The 15356-nt window shown below is 41.3% G+C and overlaps 1 protein-coding gene across 1 annotated transcript; it reads left to right on the top strand.

The window, feature by feature from the left end:
* Nucleotides 1–1632: 1632 nt before the first annotated feature.
* amdhd2 (amidohydrolase domain containing 2) lies at nt 1633–14870 on the top strand. Its single transcript, XM_056288045.1, has 12 exons — nt 1633–1718; nt 2171–2347; nt 2632–2768; nt 4295–4434; nt 6145–6199; nt 6466–6678; nt 7306–7394; nt 9392–9536; nt 11593–11700; nt 12901–12969; nt 13978–14079; nt 14351–14870. The coding sequence occupies exons 2-12, from the start codon at nt 2265–2267 to the stop codon at nt 14422–14424; spliced, it is 1215 nt and encodes a 404-aa protein (XP_056144020.1). The 5' UTR covers nt 1633–1718; nt 2171–2264; the 3' UTR covers nt 14425–14870.
* The last annotated feature ends 486 nt before the right edge of the window (nt 14871–15356 follow it).

Here is a 15356-nt window from a genome sequence, read left to right on the forward strand (position 1 = left end):
GAGTTTTTTGTGTGTGTGATGTAGGAAAAAGTGCTGTGTGCGTATGTAACCCAGAGAGGGGCATGGGAAGCTGCTGATTCGTGTGGCAGGATTTGTGGTCTCACACTCGGGAGCAGTGACTGTGAGGAACTATGGTGGCCTTATGATGCAGGTATGACTGAGTCAACTGCAAAAAAAAAAAATCGACTCCTGAGGACCTTATTACAATGGCTCGATGTTGTATTTCATCTGCCTACCTGAGAGTAGCCAGTACACTCGTTCACAAACTGACAGGCAACACATTATTTTTCCTCTGGAGGCGCCTGTCACAATGTGGGGAATAAACTTCTGTCGCTGCCGGTATTCTCTCACAAAACAACAGGCATCACCAGCCACAGGTTTTGGTTTCACGATATGTTAGCAAACATGTTTGGAGTGTCTGAGTGAGCAAATGGGGAAAATTTTCTCCGTTTTTGTTGTGATTGTCTGTCGGATATGGATAATTTGCTAAGATTTAAAGCTTCTGGTGATGTATTAACATACAGCCCAGACATATATTAGACTTGACTGTTGCTCAAGAGAGATCAAGAAAGAGGGGCATTTCTTAAAATGCACTTTAAGAAATAAAACTGCACTTTATCTAATCTTTCATCTAAAAATCACAGATGAACGTCAATGTGAATGCACAAAAATGAGTCCATCATTTTACACAGTCGCCTAAATGACGGGCATCATTGTCATAAATAGATTCCAAATGTAAGAGGCCTCAACACGGCAAGTATGGTTAAGGGGAAAACAGCAACAAAAATTAATAAAATTTCATAGCGACAGAAAGTTTGTTTGATTAATGAACTAGATGTAGCTGTTCCTGCACTCAAACATCCCATTGGTGGAGGGAAAAAAGAAAGACTGTCATAAATAACTTTTAGTCTGTTAGAAATATTGATTGAAACTACAGTTCACTAGTGAGTAGTTCAGCGGATGAAAATCTACTTCAACAAACTTAATTCAGTACTGCTTCTGTCAACATTGTAGTCGTGTATACATACACGCACGCACGCACGCACGCACACGTATGCAATTGGGAGTTGTAATATCGAGAAATTAACACTAGATGGCAGTATTTCGTTTCCGCCCACCTTGTCTTCATGTTGCTTCAAGACTTCCTCCGTTGAAGTTGTTTTCAATAAAAAAGAAGAAAAGTCTGTTTGGGATGAATTGCAGCACCAGACACTCAGATATTTGTGTGTATTTAATGTTTTTATTTAAAAAGGGAATATTATGATGTCAACCGTGTCAGACATGATGTTCTTTTTGCTCTGACACGTTCACCTTGTATTTTTCCAGCATGGGTGTGTTTTCAATGCGTTAAAACGTTTTATGTTAAAGGTGAAAATGTTTACTCATGAACGAACATTTAATAAAGCTCCCAGCCAAATCAATGTTCTCTCAGAAGGAGAAACCTCTTGAAATCTTTTGTCTGTTGAAAAATAAAAAAGGACCTTATCACGGAACTGCTACAAACAAAACCCATGAATAAAAACCACTAAACTATTCGTTAGTCTGTTTATTTTTGTTGTTGTTTCATTGTCATTTAAATCTGTTTTCCACTCTTGTTCAACTATTTCTTTTTAATGATTCTGTCACGATCAGCTGACCTGGAGCTCCGGTTGGTCACATGACTGCTTCCGTTTCCTTCGGTTTGAGGGTGATCGACTTCTGCCAGTTCGCTTAATGGGGTGAGTTGTTCAGTTAACTTGTAGAAGTAAATCGTAGCAACCTTTTATGCTCGAGTTTTGTTTTGATAATTTGTCGTTGGACGATACAACTTTTTTTTATAACGCTTTTATAAAATGCGAACCCTGGTTCGCACTGATGGTAAAGGGTTTAACTGAGCCAAAAAGTTATTGACAGTGAGAAATGGCACGTGACATTATTATGCGACAATACATGCTGCATTTAGTAAGGCGATTTTATGAAACTGTTTTAGATGATACACTGAAATTAAGGGATCACTGTCAACTACTGCACCCTATCGTGATAGGAGATTAATTTTATATAGTGTTTCTGGGGTTGGGCTGTTCATAATCTTTAACTTTTTATGGTCTCCACTACAGGTCGATCTTCCTATCCCACATAGTGTAGCGTCAGTGTTTTTCTCCGCTCACGTTTCTTTATGCATTTTTTTCAGTCCTGTCCAGAGAGAAAAGGGTGCATTAGTTCCAGAGTGAGTTGCCCCTTCCTCCACTCTGTAAAGTAAACAGCTGCTGGCAACCTGGAGGAAAATGCCAACCAATAAATCTGTGTCCGAGGCGCCTATCACTCAGTTCATCAACTGTAGGCTACTGAGAGAGCACAAGCTGCAGAGGTAAAATATACACATGCACACATACTCGCGCGCAGACAGTCATCGATAAAAATTATGATTTATTTTTGTGCTGACACAGTTGTGTGTGTGTGTGTGTGTGTGTGTGTGTGTGTGTGTGTGTGTGTGTGTGTGTATATGTGTGTGTGAGAGAGAGAGAGGTCTTGCCTTTGCGTGCATATGTTTTTGTATGTTTACATACGTGTCTCCATCTGCATGCTTTTATGAGTTTATTTGTGTGTGTCTCTGTGCATGTGTTTTGTGTGCACCTTGTTGCGTGATTTCAGAGAGGACTTGTGGGTTCGTGAAGGAAAGATTCTAGACCCAGAAAAGCTGTTCTTTGATGAGAAGGGTTATGCTGACATGCGTGTGGACTGTGGAGGCTGCATCCTCGCCCCCGGCTTTATCGATGTCCAGATCAACGGTATTGTGCCCTTTAAAAGTCTTCATACTGACAGCTGCGCACAAAAACACACGAGCCATGTGTTGTTGCTTCTTTTAGGTGTAGTCAGTTTTTAGACAACTCTTGGTCTTGATAGGTATGTTTAGCAGCTCTCAAACACATATCTTAGAAAGAATTTAGAGTTTAATCTTATCGAATGAAATTTGAATCGTTGCAGATTTAAATGGAAATATGTTGTTATTAAAGTTACAGGAGGAGTGGATACATTCATTTAAAATCTCTTTACACAATCTTGGTATGTTTTATAAAACTAACGTATACATTGATTTGATTTATGAGCGTGATTGCATTTTGTGTAAGAGGCCATTTAGACATATAGGAATATCAACTTATTTATTGCATATTCAGCAGTGTTGTCACTTTGCTGTGAGTGGGGATCCCCAAGTCTTGTCAGATCAATGCCGCTCCCACATTTACTTCCCTAGAAAAGTGACAGAAGTCAGATGGACCTTAAAATCCATAACCGGCACCTTGGTCTGCTTTCTGCTGGCTTGATGTCCATTTTGCTTCGTGTCACATGAGACATTTCTCAACAAGTCTCCCTTACTTTACCACCGTAACTCCCCTCGGTGCTTTCAAGATCTGTCAGCAGGCCTGCAGTATCATCAGAATGTAAAAATGTCCATCTGCTTCGCTTCAGCAGATTTCCCAAACTGTTGATATTGGGATGACCCACCCATTAATGTCAGCTGATGTTTCAACAAGTTAGCTGATGCATACTGCATTAGGTTATAATGGAGCTGAGCTGGCTTAATTAAATGTCACCCAAAATCAAGATGACATATAGATGGGATATATTAGCACTGGCATAACTGAAAGGTGTTTAAATAAAAAAAGTATTTTAAGCAACTGTGAAACAGGTAGGAGGCCAATCAGTCCCCTTCATTCCTCCTAAAACCTTGCAGCTCTGTGTGAAAAACAGATCCACAGAAAAGGGTGCATTAATGATTCAGAGCTGAAAATGGTTTGTAAATTATAGCTTATTTGGGTACAAGAAATATTCTCTTTTTCTCTAATTTATGTTCTACTGTATAGAGATGTACATTTTATACTATGGAGTTTCAGGCTTTGCAAGAGTGTTTTTTTTTTATTTCTGACAGTAAAGCTTTAGACAAAGCAAGGCTCAAGTGGGCGTGTAAAGAAGAAAATAAATGCACTGTCCCTTAAATGCACTTTGGGTAATGTTTATGTGTTGTGTCCCTTGAGCCCTTGAAGCCTGTTAAATTCCCATTTTATAATTTCAAAAATATATGCACATAATAAGAAAGCACACTTAAAACCAGCATTCTTTGGTTCATTTGGGGAAGTTTTGCATTTTGCAGATGCATAGTTTTTGCCCAAACAGTGATGGTAATTCCCAAGTGACTGTTATTCCCTTTTAGCTGTTTCATGCGCTCCAGTAAACAAAAAAAATGTAATCATTTTGACTGTTGGGTATTGAATTATTTATGGATTTGCCGTGTCATCAATTGTGTGTGCCACTCAAGGAGGATACGGCATTGACTTCTCTCAAGCCTCTGAGGATGTTAGTGGTGGAGTCTCCTTTGTGGCCAAGAAAATCCTGGAACATGGTGTAACCTCTTTCTGTCCCACCCTGGTCACCTCTCCTCTTGCCATCTACCACAAGGTACCTACCATCCGACACGCCCGGCTAAGGATCTTCCCACTTACAGACTTTAAAACACGTAGACATGAGCCACTCTTTATATGAAAATAGACTGTAGTAAAACCATAAAAATTACTCAAAGAAGGTTGAATCAGTTCATCTGGCTATCCAGATGAACTGATTCAACCTTCTTGGATTTTTTTACCTGGATTATTGAGCATGCATCAAGACAAAAATTACTATAGTATTCTTATTTTTCATCCTATATGACATATATAAATACATACTATACATGCACAGTAACCAGTAATATGCAGTAGAGCTGAAGGATATTGGGGAAAGAAAATCAATATTGCAATATTCTTGCATAATTTCTTCAGATATATGCAGCTTTTAACCTTCAAAGCTCTATTTGCAAAGAATGTATCACTATAGCAAAAATTTGGGTGATTTTTAAAGGAGGAAATAAGGCAGTTGACCAAGATGTCATAAAGTCAGATTAAGTTAGATTATTTGTCAGATGTGCTAGAATATTTTTCTTTGAGAGTCGTCATAAAAAAGTGGACTTTGTTAGATTCATTGTCTATCAAGCAATAAAGAGGTTAAGCCTGACATGACTGATGGGACCAGTTTGCCTTAAAACAATGTGTTGTTCAACCCTAATATACAAGTTACTTTAGTACTTCCTGTGGAAAAACTTTTCATCACATGACTGTACAAATACAATTCTTATAATGTACAAAGTCTTGAAATGCTACTACAGTATTGCTGTAGAAATGCTGTAGTAATATGGCTGCTGTGGTTATATTGTAATGTGCTGAAAACACGACAGGAAATACTCTAGTGATTTTTATGATTTTACTATAGTCCATTTTCACATGAGACCTGCTCAGTCCGAGCATCAATTTTTAATGGTAACATCAATTGTCAGTAGTCGGTATAGAAATAAAAGTAACTCATATTGTGAAAATATACTCTGCTGCCATCTCTGTGTTGGCTATTTGTTTGCAGCTGCCTTTTCCCTGCCAGTCGCTGATTGTTCTGGAGTTACTTTAACTGAAGCATTGCTGACTTGGACCCTTTAATGTATACACTAGTAACTGTCAGGACATCAAGGTTTAAAGAACTTAGTTTATACATGGCTGTCACTGTAAAAATCAGACTTTAAGGGGGCATCCGGGTGGTGTGGCGGTCTATTCCGTTTCCTATCAACACAAGGATCACCGGATTGAATCCCCATGTTCCCTCCAGGTTGGTCGGGGGTCCTACAGACACAATTGGCCATGTCTACGTGTGGGAAGCTGGATGTGGAAATGTGTCCTGGTCGCTGCACTAGCGCCTCCTCTGGTCAGTCAGGGTGCCTCTTCAGGGGGGAGGGGGAACTGGGAGGAATAGCATGATCCTCCCACTTGCTACATCCCCCTGGCGAAACTCCTCACTGTCGGGTGAAAAGAAGCGGCTGGCGACTCATGTATCGGAGGAGGCATGTGGTAGTCTGCAGCCCTCCCCGGATCGGCAGAGGGGGTGGAGCAGTGACCGGGACAGCTTGTAAGAGTAGGATAATTGGCCGGATACAATTGGGGAGAAAAACGGGGGAACCCCCCCCCCCAAAAAAAAAAAAAGAAAATCGGATATAAGAGTAGCTGACTCTTTTTGTGAGATTTTATGTGCTTCTCAGAAGATATCAAACAGTTCATTCGATCCCATCAAAATGAAGCTGTGTGGTTTCAGGTCCTACCTGAGGTCAAAATTTGCAATGGAGGAGCACATGGAGCAGGAGTTCTGGGTAGGTAGTCTTTTTTTTTATTCAGCTATCACATCTGCAAAGAACACTTTGCCTGCCTTATGCAATTAAAAGTTTAGCTAGTTGTTGTACTGATTATTACATTGCTATCAGTGACATTTGTCATGAAATACTGGGCATGCAGCTTGTATCATATAAAAAGCATTATGTAACATCGAAATACCAGTTCTCTCTCTATCTCTCTCTCTATCTCCCTCCCCTTCTCTCTTTTTTTGTCTTTGATTCTTTTTTTCGGTCTCTCCCTCCAGGCTGTCATCTGGAGGGTCCCTTCATCAGTCTGGAGAAGAAAGGAGCCCACCCAGAGCGGTATCTGCGGGCCTTCCAGTCAGGAAGGGCAGATGACCTGTTGGAAGTCTATGGCAGCCTGGACAACGTGGCCTTGGTGACGTTGGCGCCAGAACTTGCCAAGAGTCAGTCGGTGGTGCGCGAGCTTTGCCAGAGGGGAATCACCGTGTCTCTGGGTAAGAGTCACTTTCTGTTTTTGTCCATTAAAATGAAACAAAGAGCATGGATGACAATTTAGCACAGTCTGCGATTATACAAAGGAAAACTGTTGAATGTTATTAAGTCAAGAGAAGTGAACTATAACTGCCCAATGACCGCTGGGATAGGCTCCACATTCCTGCGACCCTGAGAGCAGGCTAAGTGGTTTGGATAATGGATGGGTGGATGGATGGATGAACGGATGGACGGATGGAACTATAACTGGGGTGCTATGGCTGGAGAGTGTTAAACCCACAATCTGAATAGGGGTTAACTTGTGGATATTTGCTGAAGAGTCAAGACTGAATGACAGCTAATTGTCAGGAGACAGGATGGAAACTCATTCACAGATCTCCACACTTACATGTAATCTAGTTTTTGGAACCGTTTTGGTAAAACCATGAGCTTTAAAAGCTTGGTGGCCATGATATGTGTGAATTACGGTCAGAGTAAACGGTTGTATTTTTCTTTTCTAACCAAAAATAGTGTCATCGCTTTAAAAAAAAAAACTGTAGAAGCAGCCATACTGCAATATCTCTCCTTGTCCAAACAGCACCGACTCCATTTTGGTTATCAGCCTGCTTGATGCTGTCTATTTAACGTAGGTCACTCGGTGGCCAACCTGTCTCAAGCTGAGGAGGCCGTTCAACTTGGAGCCTCCTTCATCACCCACCTCTTCAACGCCATGCTGCCTGTAAGTTCCTGTGACTACCTTGCATTACATAACATTATACCATGGTTGTGGAGAATACTGGTTTCTGATTGGCTGGAGGGTGTGCATTAAAACTGTATAACGGGTGCCCAACTCCAGGCCTCGAGGGCCACAGTGTCTGCGGGTATTTGTTCCAACCATGCACTACACCACCTGATTTAACTAATTAGTTCACCTCCTGGACCAAGGAGGGAAAGGAATTAGTTAAATCAGGTGGTGTAGTGCATGGTTGCAATGAATACCTGCAGACACTGCAGCCCTTGAGGCCTGGAGTTGGGCACCCCTGCCGTATAATATACACGTAGTTCGGCTAAAGTTCAATCACTGTTCTAAATTCACGTACTGTGACAATAGCAAAACACATCAGTAGCAAGCCCAGTGAACATTCAAGGCGTTAGCTTAGAGGCTAATTTTTGCTTCATAACCTTTGGATTCGGAGTCCAAAACATTCAACATTTTCAACCTTTATTTTAATAGGCAAGTTAATTAAGAGCAAACTCTTATTTACAATAATAGCTTATGTTGGGGGTAAGTGCCCCCTAGGGGAAGGGGATGGGGAGTAAAATAAAAAAGAGGTAAAAACAAGGAACAGCAGTGACATGACAGGCCAAGTACACAGATATAGACATCACAATCAGTACAACAAAACATTCATGGTGGTCATACTTATGTGTGCAGAGGAACAAGGCTGACATATAGCAACAGGTAAGACATAGCACACATGTTCACGCACAGTAGAGCAGTAGCAGCAAATATGGAATAACCCAGGAGTAGGTTAATACATGTAAGCAGTGGTGGCAACATAGGACACATCCAATGGCAACATACAACACACACCTAAAGCATTAATGGTATTGGCAGCATACAGTATCAGCAGGGTTAGACAGTGGACAGTTAATTACAGCAGACAGCACAATTAATGGGACAGTATAGCAGGCAGTTAGAAGTAGTGAATGCTTTTATTTTAATTCTTTAGCCAGTGACCACTGTATAAGCAGTATAATCCACTCGGAAGTGTGTTAAAATCCTTTAATGCACAACTTGGAGTGGATTATCCCTTACTTACAATACATTAAAATGCATTACATTAGCGGAAACCTTTATGGCGTCCTTGGTGAAATGTGATTGTTGCAGCAGCAGATAATAATACACACCTATGAGAAAATAAGACGCAAGCAGAAATGGAGCCAAGGGGACATGTAACCCAAGGCAACCAACACTAGAAAGATTTTAAGTAAAATATACAGAGAATACCGTATATGAGTCAAAAGGCCTAAATGTAAGGGATGTAAAATTGAGACGTTAAACCAGCCATTATCACGACGCTGGAACATGTTGAACCAGAACAGCTTAGCAAAAATCTGATGTGGATGAAAAACACATAAATGTATATGAGATTACAGCAAATGTGCTGGGTGGACAGAGCAGCAATAAAATAAATCCATGAAATCTTAACAAAACACTTGTAATGAAATAGAGATGAACCCAGCTGTCATGTTTTCAAATGTCAGATACAAAACATTTCTTTGGAGATGATAAGGTTTATTATCCAGACTTACCCACCATTTTCTTTCAGTTAGGTCTTTGTGGGCCAAAGAAAGGCAGCTCTTCACACTTGAGGCTCTTCTTAAAAACTCAGAACATATTGAATGAATGAAAAAACTCACCAGGGCACACCTGGTCAAAGTGTTGCCCACCAGTCTGACGTAATATTTATCATGCTCGGCTTGGCAGAAAGCTGTATCTGGAATTGAGGGCTTCAGAAAATATGAGATGTTGCCAGATATTGCCTCCCTTATATTTATAAACCCACATAAAAATCATATGGCTCCTCTGCAGGTCTAACACTGCTAGATATAGGGGTGTGAATGGTTCCTTGTATGTAAATGTACGTTCCTGCTGAATGTACAGTCCTCTTGGTCTGAAAGGAATTGGTTATCTGATTTCATGACTTTTCCTTTTACTGTGATGTGATCTAGTTCCACCATCGTGACCCGGGTATAGTGGGTCTGCTGACCAGTGACCAGATCCCTGCTGGCAGGACGGTGTACTACGGCATGATTGCCGACGGCATCCACACCAACCCCGCCGCCTTGCGCATCGCCCACAGAGCACATCCCTCAGGTCAGCATGGGAAAGGTCACATAGAGAGCGTCGCTTTTCTTCTCTGACTCCACCTCAGAGGCGTAGAGAAGTGAGGGTCCCTGTTCTCTCATGTAGCTTTATACTCAGGTGGTCCAATGTGTCCTGGAAAAACAGGAAATTTGTAAAAAAAAAAAATTCAGTCATCGAAAACACCTAGAAAATTATAGAATTGATCAAATATCCCAAATATCCTAGAAATATTATCGAGGTCATGGAAAAATCCAAAGTTAAATTAAATAATTGTATTTTTACCCAGTGTGATGGCATATTCTTAAGCATAATTTTCGGCTGAGGTATCCTTAGCCTTATTTATAGCTGCTGAGATCACACATTAGTGCTTGAAGTTTGGGCGGTATGTTCCTTAACCACCTAAAAGAAGGTGATTTAGAGACTCTTGAGGTTTCCGCTGATAATCATTACTGAATAATATGACTTTCTGTGAGTGACAGCTGTCATGTTTATCCAAGCAAAAGTCCTGGAAAATGACCTTGAAAAGTCTTGGGAAATAATTTTCTCTAAAACCAGCAGGAGCCCTGACGTCCCAGTAAAGGCCCCGTACTAACAAGATCCTCCCTATTTGTTCTGTAAGAGGAGTCCCCCATTCTGTGAGTTTATATTTGTATGGAGAGCGCCATCTTATGAGTTTCAATTTAAAACAAAACAATGACTATGGGGTGGAAATGCAAGTGTAAGCTCCCAGGTGTACTTTGAGTGCGTTTTCTTGTCAAATAAGTAAACTGTGTTTTCAACCTGTATAGTCATTGGCCATGAATTTCAGTCTGAGTATTATGTGATGGTAATGCCCTGTTTCCTCTGCTCAGCTCTATTCATCCGGTACGTGTCCTCAAGCAAAGGAATCATTCTATTATTTCAAATTGATTGTTGAATTTGGAAACACATCAGTAAAGACAAAATATCTGCACGGATAGCGCTGTACTTTCTGTTATTACCCTCTCAGGATGACTATTTCATGGATGGATACGCCTCATACGGCTCATATTAGCAGTGGATGTAACAGCTGGCATATGCTTCTTTTTTTCCCCCTCGACGAAGGGAGTCCATAAAATAGCTTAACTCGGGTATCCGTGGCCTCGTCAGTCTGTGGTTGGTTTTGACTCAGGACTCACATCATCCTATCGCCCCTCTTTCCCTTCACTCAATCGTATTTTATCTAATACATTATAACGTAAAAAGCTCAAAATGATCTTTGAAAAATAATGACAAAAAATAGACAGCTGGCTCACCACAGACATCTGCACACACCTGGGAAAGAGTAGAAAAATATCAAAAAGGGTTTTTTCAGGATTTTTCCCCCTTTTGAACTTGGCCAATCACCCCACTCTTCCAAGTTCCACCCCCTCTGCCAATCCGGGGAGGGCTGCAGACTACCACATGCCTCCTCCGATACAAGTGGAGTTGCCAGCCGCTTCTTTTCACCTAACAGAGAGGAGTTTCGCCAGGTGGATGTAACGCATGGGAGGATCATGCTATTCCCCCCAGTCCCCCCCCCCCCAAACGGGCGCCTCGACCGACCAGAAGAGGCGTTAATACAATGACCAGGACACATACCCACATCCGGCTTGCCACCCGCAGACACGGCCAGTTGTGTCTGTAGGGATACCCGACCAAGCTGGAGGTAACACAGGAATTCGAACCGGCGATCCTCAACAATTTCCATGTTTGTGGAGCATAGAGACAGATAGAATATGAATTTTACTTTTGTGTTAGCAAGATGTAATCCAGGCATGTGCAAATTTACTTATCCAATGAAACTTATTCTGCTTACTGCAGTCAGTTGTCAAAGGTGTCATATGTCATACACCAAGTGGTTATATTTGCAAGGTGTAAAAAGATCTGAAAAATTATAAGATAAGTTGACAGATGATATCTCTGATTTTGTTGCCGTCAATGAGTGACCGAGCAACAGATGCACAGATTTGGTGGAGGTGAGGGAGCGCCCGTTGAGGCGGCTGATGGTTGTTTGTACTTTCTGGTTTGGTTTTGGTGACGGATAGAATATGAATTTTACTTTCAGGTTTGGTTTTGGTGACAGACGCCATCACGGCTATGGGCCTTCCTCCCGGTCGACACACCCTCGGCCAGCAGGACATCGAGATCCAGGGCCTCCACGCTTACGTCGCAGGTCTCACTTTTTACATTGAGGATTGGCGTTTAGAGCTTATTTACAATTAGAAAATCAGAAGACACGGAAAGGAAGAGAAAAGAATACACTCTCTTTGGCGAGGATAAGAAAAAATAAAAGCTTGCCTTGCAATCAGTGAAGAAAGAAAATCACAATGACCCATTAAAAAAGCCTCACTTGGATTACAGAAACTCCAATACAAAAGGGGGAAATAAACAAAAAGTAAATGCGTCAACAGCAAGTAAAGAAAACTACAACTCAGCAGGCCTAGAGTAGAAAGTGTGTCCTCTTGACTTTTGAACTTTACTCTTATCTTGTTTACACAGTCATTTAGTTGTGTATTTTGATTTATGTAAACTTTTTTTTTTGACAGGAATATTGGCTTTCATTTTAAAAATAGCTAGTTTGGTGAAAGCCATTTGTGCTAGCATACCAGTTGCCTCGTAACCTTCATATTTGTAAACTTATATTAGTTGATATATGTATATATATGTATATATATATATATATATATATAGGTTTTTTTTCTTCTTCCTGAAACCGTCAATGGTGTTGTAAGTGCTCAACTAATGAGGAGCCGAATATCAACACGGATACAGGAAAAAAAAGTTTTAATGCACTGCAGTACAGGCCTGTTTCGTGTATTCCGCACTCATCAGCTGCTAATGTGGTTAAACTATAAGTAAAACGTCTTTATTCTCCCCCCCCATTAAATGATACACATATGACATTTATTAGAGTTTTTTTTATATTTTTAATATTTTAACTGCCTGTCTTTCCACCTGTGCCCCAACACCACCCCAATATATAATTCACATAAATTACCTTGTTATATTTTTAATGTACGCCATTTCAACAGTGCCCTGGCCCCTAAATGCTTTTCTAAACAAGCCCCAATCCCATTGGTTGTAATGATTTCTACCCCTCCATTGGTTGCTGTGCATCATAAGTACCTAACCCCATTGGTTGTTATAGTTTGAATGTTTCCCCATCTTATTGGTTGCTGTCCAACCGAAATTAGGGGCGTGACGCTGGGCAATGTAAACTGTATGATTCTTTGTTTAACCACATTAGCAGCTGATGAGTACGAAACGCATGAAACAGGCCTGTACTACTATGTACAGGCCTGTATCCGTGTTGAGCTATATATATAATATCACACAGACTGTCCAATTTCATGTTTTTCATTCTATCTTTTAGGCACCAAGACTCTCAGTGGCAGTATAGCCACAATGGATATGTGTGTAAGACATTTCAAACACACTTCTGGTAAGTTTTGTGTGTGGCAAATTGTGTGTGCGCGTGTGTGTTTGTTTTCTTGCATGTACTGTATGTGTCTGTGTGAAACCTGTGTGCATGCATGTGTGTTCTGCCATTCTCATTTTAATATTGCGTTGTTTGTTGAACAAAATGTGGCATCAGTGGCGGTAAAGATGGACAGAAGAGGATAGCTTAGTGTGAGGCCTGTGTTACTAATGAAGGAAAGAGCGTGTGCAAATACTTTTGAGTTGACAGATGGAAAAGAGGTGGGTTGGAATGAATTTTTTATCAACTTGCTCTGGTCTGGATCTGGATTTGGCAAATGTTGGAAAAATGATTTGCAGGTGTTGACTGGTTGGTATGGTGGCATGCTGACGCAGTGGTTAATGCGGTCGCCTCACAGCAAGAAGGTCCTGGGTTCGAGCTCCGGGGTAATCCAACCTTGAGGTCGTCCCGGGTCATCCTGTGTGGAGTTTGTATGTTCTCCCCGTGTCTGCGTGGGTTTCCTCCGGGGGCTCTGGTTACCTCCCACAGTCCAAAGACATGTAGGTCAGGTGAATCAGCCATACTAAATTGTCCCTAGGTGCGAATGTGTGTGTGTGTATGTGTGTGTTTTTGTCGGCCCTGTGATGGCCTGGCGGCTTGTCCAGGGTGTCTCCCCGCCTGCCGCCCAATGACTGCTGGGATAGGCTCCAGCATCCCCGCAACCCTGAGAGCAGGATAAGCGGTTCGGATAATGGATGGATGGATACTGGTTGGTTTTTAGCCAGTTTGACCCTTGTTCAGATTTGAAGTCAAACTAGGTCATTTGTTAATGGCATCATTCATGCTTTGGACAGAAGTCAGGACCTGAGTAACACTCAAGTCAAACTGTTACTGAGGTTTCCTGTTCCAATGCACCTAATACTGAACCTGCTAAGGGGAAAAAACTGCCATAAATTTATCAGACTGCAATTTTGTGTGTGTATGTGTGTGTGTGCGTGTGTGCTGTCTGTGTGTGTATTTGTGTACTAAAAGGGTGCAGTATAGAGGAAGCCCTGGAAGCTGCTTCGCTCCACCCTGCTCAGCTCCTGGGCATCGCCCCTCAGAAAGGAGCCCTCGACTTCGGCTCCGATGCAGGTGAGGTTTTACCTAACCTACGTATATATAACCTATACAGCTAAAGGAAACAGCCGAGTCAAATGAGTGGTGCTATTTTGGCCTGTATAGTGTGTATGGAAGAACAAGTGTTGGATATCTAATCACTGTATGTGTCCTCACTCCCCCAACGCACTCACACACATTCGCTCTCTCTCTCTCTCTCTCTCTCTCTCTCTCTCTCTCTCTCTCTCTCTCTCTCTCTCTCTCTCTCTCTCTCTCCCCCCCCCCCCCCTCTCCCTCTCCTTTGCAGACCTTGTTTTGCTTGATGATGCCCTGAATATCAAATCCACTTATATATCCGGGGAGGAGGTTTGGCGAAAATGAACTTTGGTGGAGGCTTTGCAGACGACACAAGAACCAGGATCCTCCGTCACTTCCGGCTGTGACATTTCCCACAGAACAGCCACAGCTACGAGAAACAGCCTTCAACTGAAACGTTTATATAAATGCACTTTCTCCCGGATGTGAATAAGCCAAACATGTTTTGTTAATTGCAAAGGCATTCGTGTTTGATTACGTTTTCTCTGCTCCAATGTTGTCTGTTCAGACCACCTTGTCTGAGATCGACCGGACCAAACTGGAGGTCTGCTTTTATGCTGCGAGTGAAATTTTCATATTGCACAAGAAGAAGCATTAAAGTGATTGCTGGGATTTATTTCCATGCCAAACAACGTATGTTTTTAATCAAGCATTAAGATGTGAGTTAAAGGGGGAGTGTTTTCTTATTAAAATAAGCAGACTCATTTAGCAAATCACCGGTATCATTGTGCTTTTTTTCCTCAATAACTAACATATATTGTTTGTCATCTGTTAGGTTTTAATTTGGGACACGATTTTTAGATGAAGTGATGCCGAGAAGTTGAGAGAGATCAGTGCGTCCTTTCATGTATTGTATTCATGTTATACACACTATGCACAAAACCTGTTTTTATATTAATTCCATTGGTTTATTTGCTCGTAATCATTTAAAAAAAATAAGTGACATTATTTCCATTTTATGCAATTTTACTGACCTCTAAAGATGGGGTTCAGTATTAATAATCAGGCCGGAGAGTGAATCACAAAGTGATATGGTTGTTTTAAATCATAACAAAATAATAAATATTATTTGTGTATTACATACAGCACCTTGCATACATGAAATGCAGCTCCGGGTGTGTGACACTAGAAAGAGGCGGACATGAAAAGAAAAAAAAACACACAATTAGTTTACAATGGCTTTAGACTCAACAACACAATCAAATCCAGGTGGTAAA

The sequence above is a fragment of the Lampris incognitus genome, chromosome 10, assembly GCF_029633865.1.
Source record: "Lampris incognitus isolate fLamInc1 chromosome 10, fLamInc1.hap2, whole genome shotgun sequence".
Taxonomy (NCBI): domain Eukaryota; kingdom Metazoa; phylum Chordata; class Actinopteri; order Lampriformes; family Lampridae; genus Lampris; species Lampris incognitus.

Coding starts and splice junctions, on each gene's coding strand:
- amdhd2 (XM_056288045.1), top strand. CDS start 2,265: ATGCCAACCAATAAATCTGTGTCCGAGGCGCCTATCACTCAGTTCATC. Junction 9,537..11,592: donor CCACAGAGCACATCCCTCAG/GTCAGCATGGGA, acceptor TTTTACTTTCAG/GTTTGGTTTTGGTGACAGAC. Junction 11,701..12,900: donor CCTCCACGCTTACGTCGCAG/GTCTCACTTTTT, acceptor TCTATCTTTTAG/GCACCAAGACTCTCAGTGGC.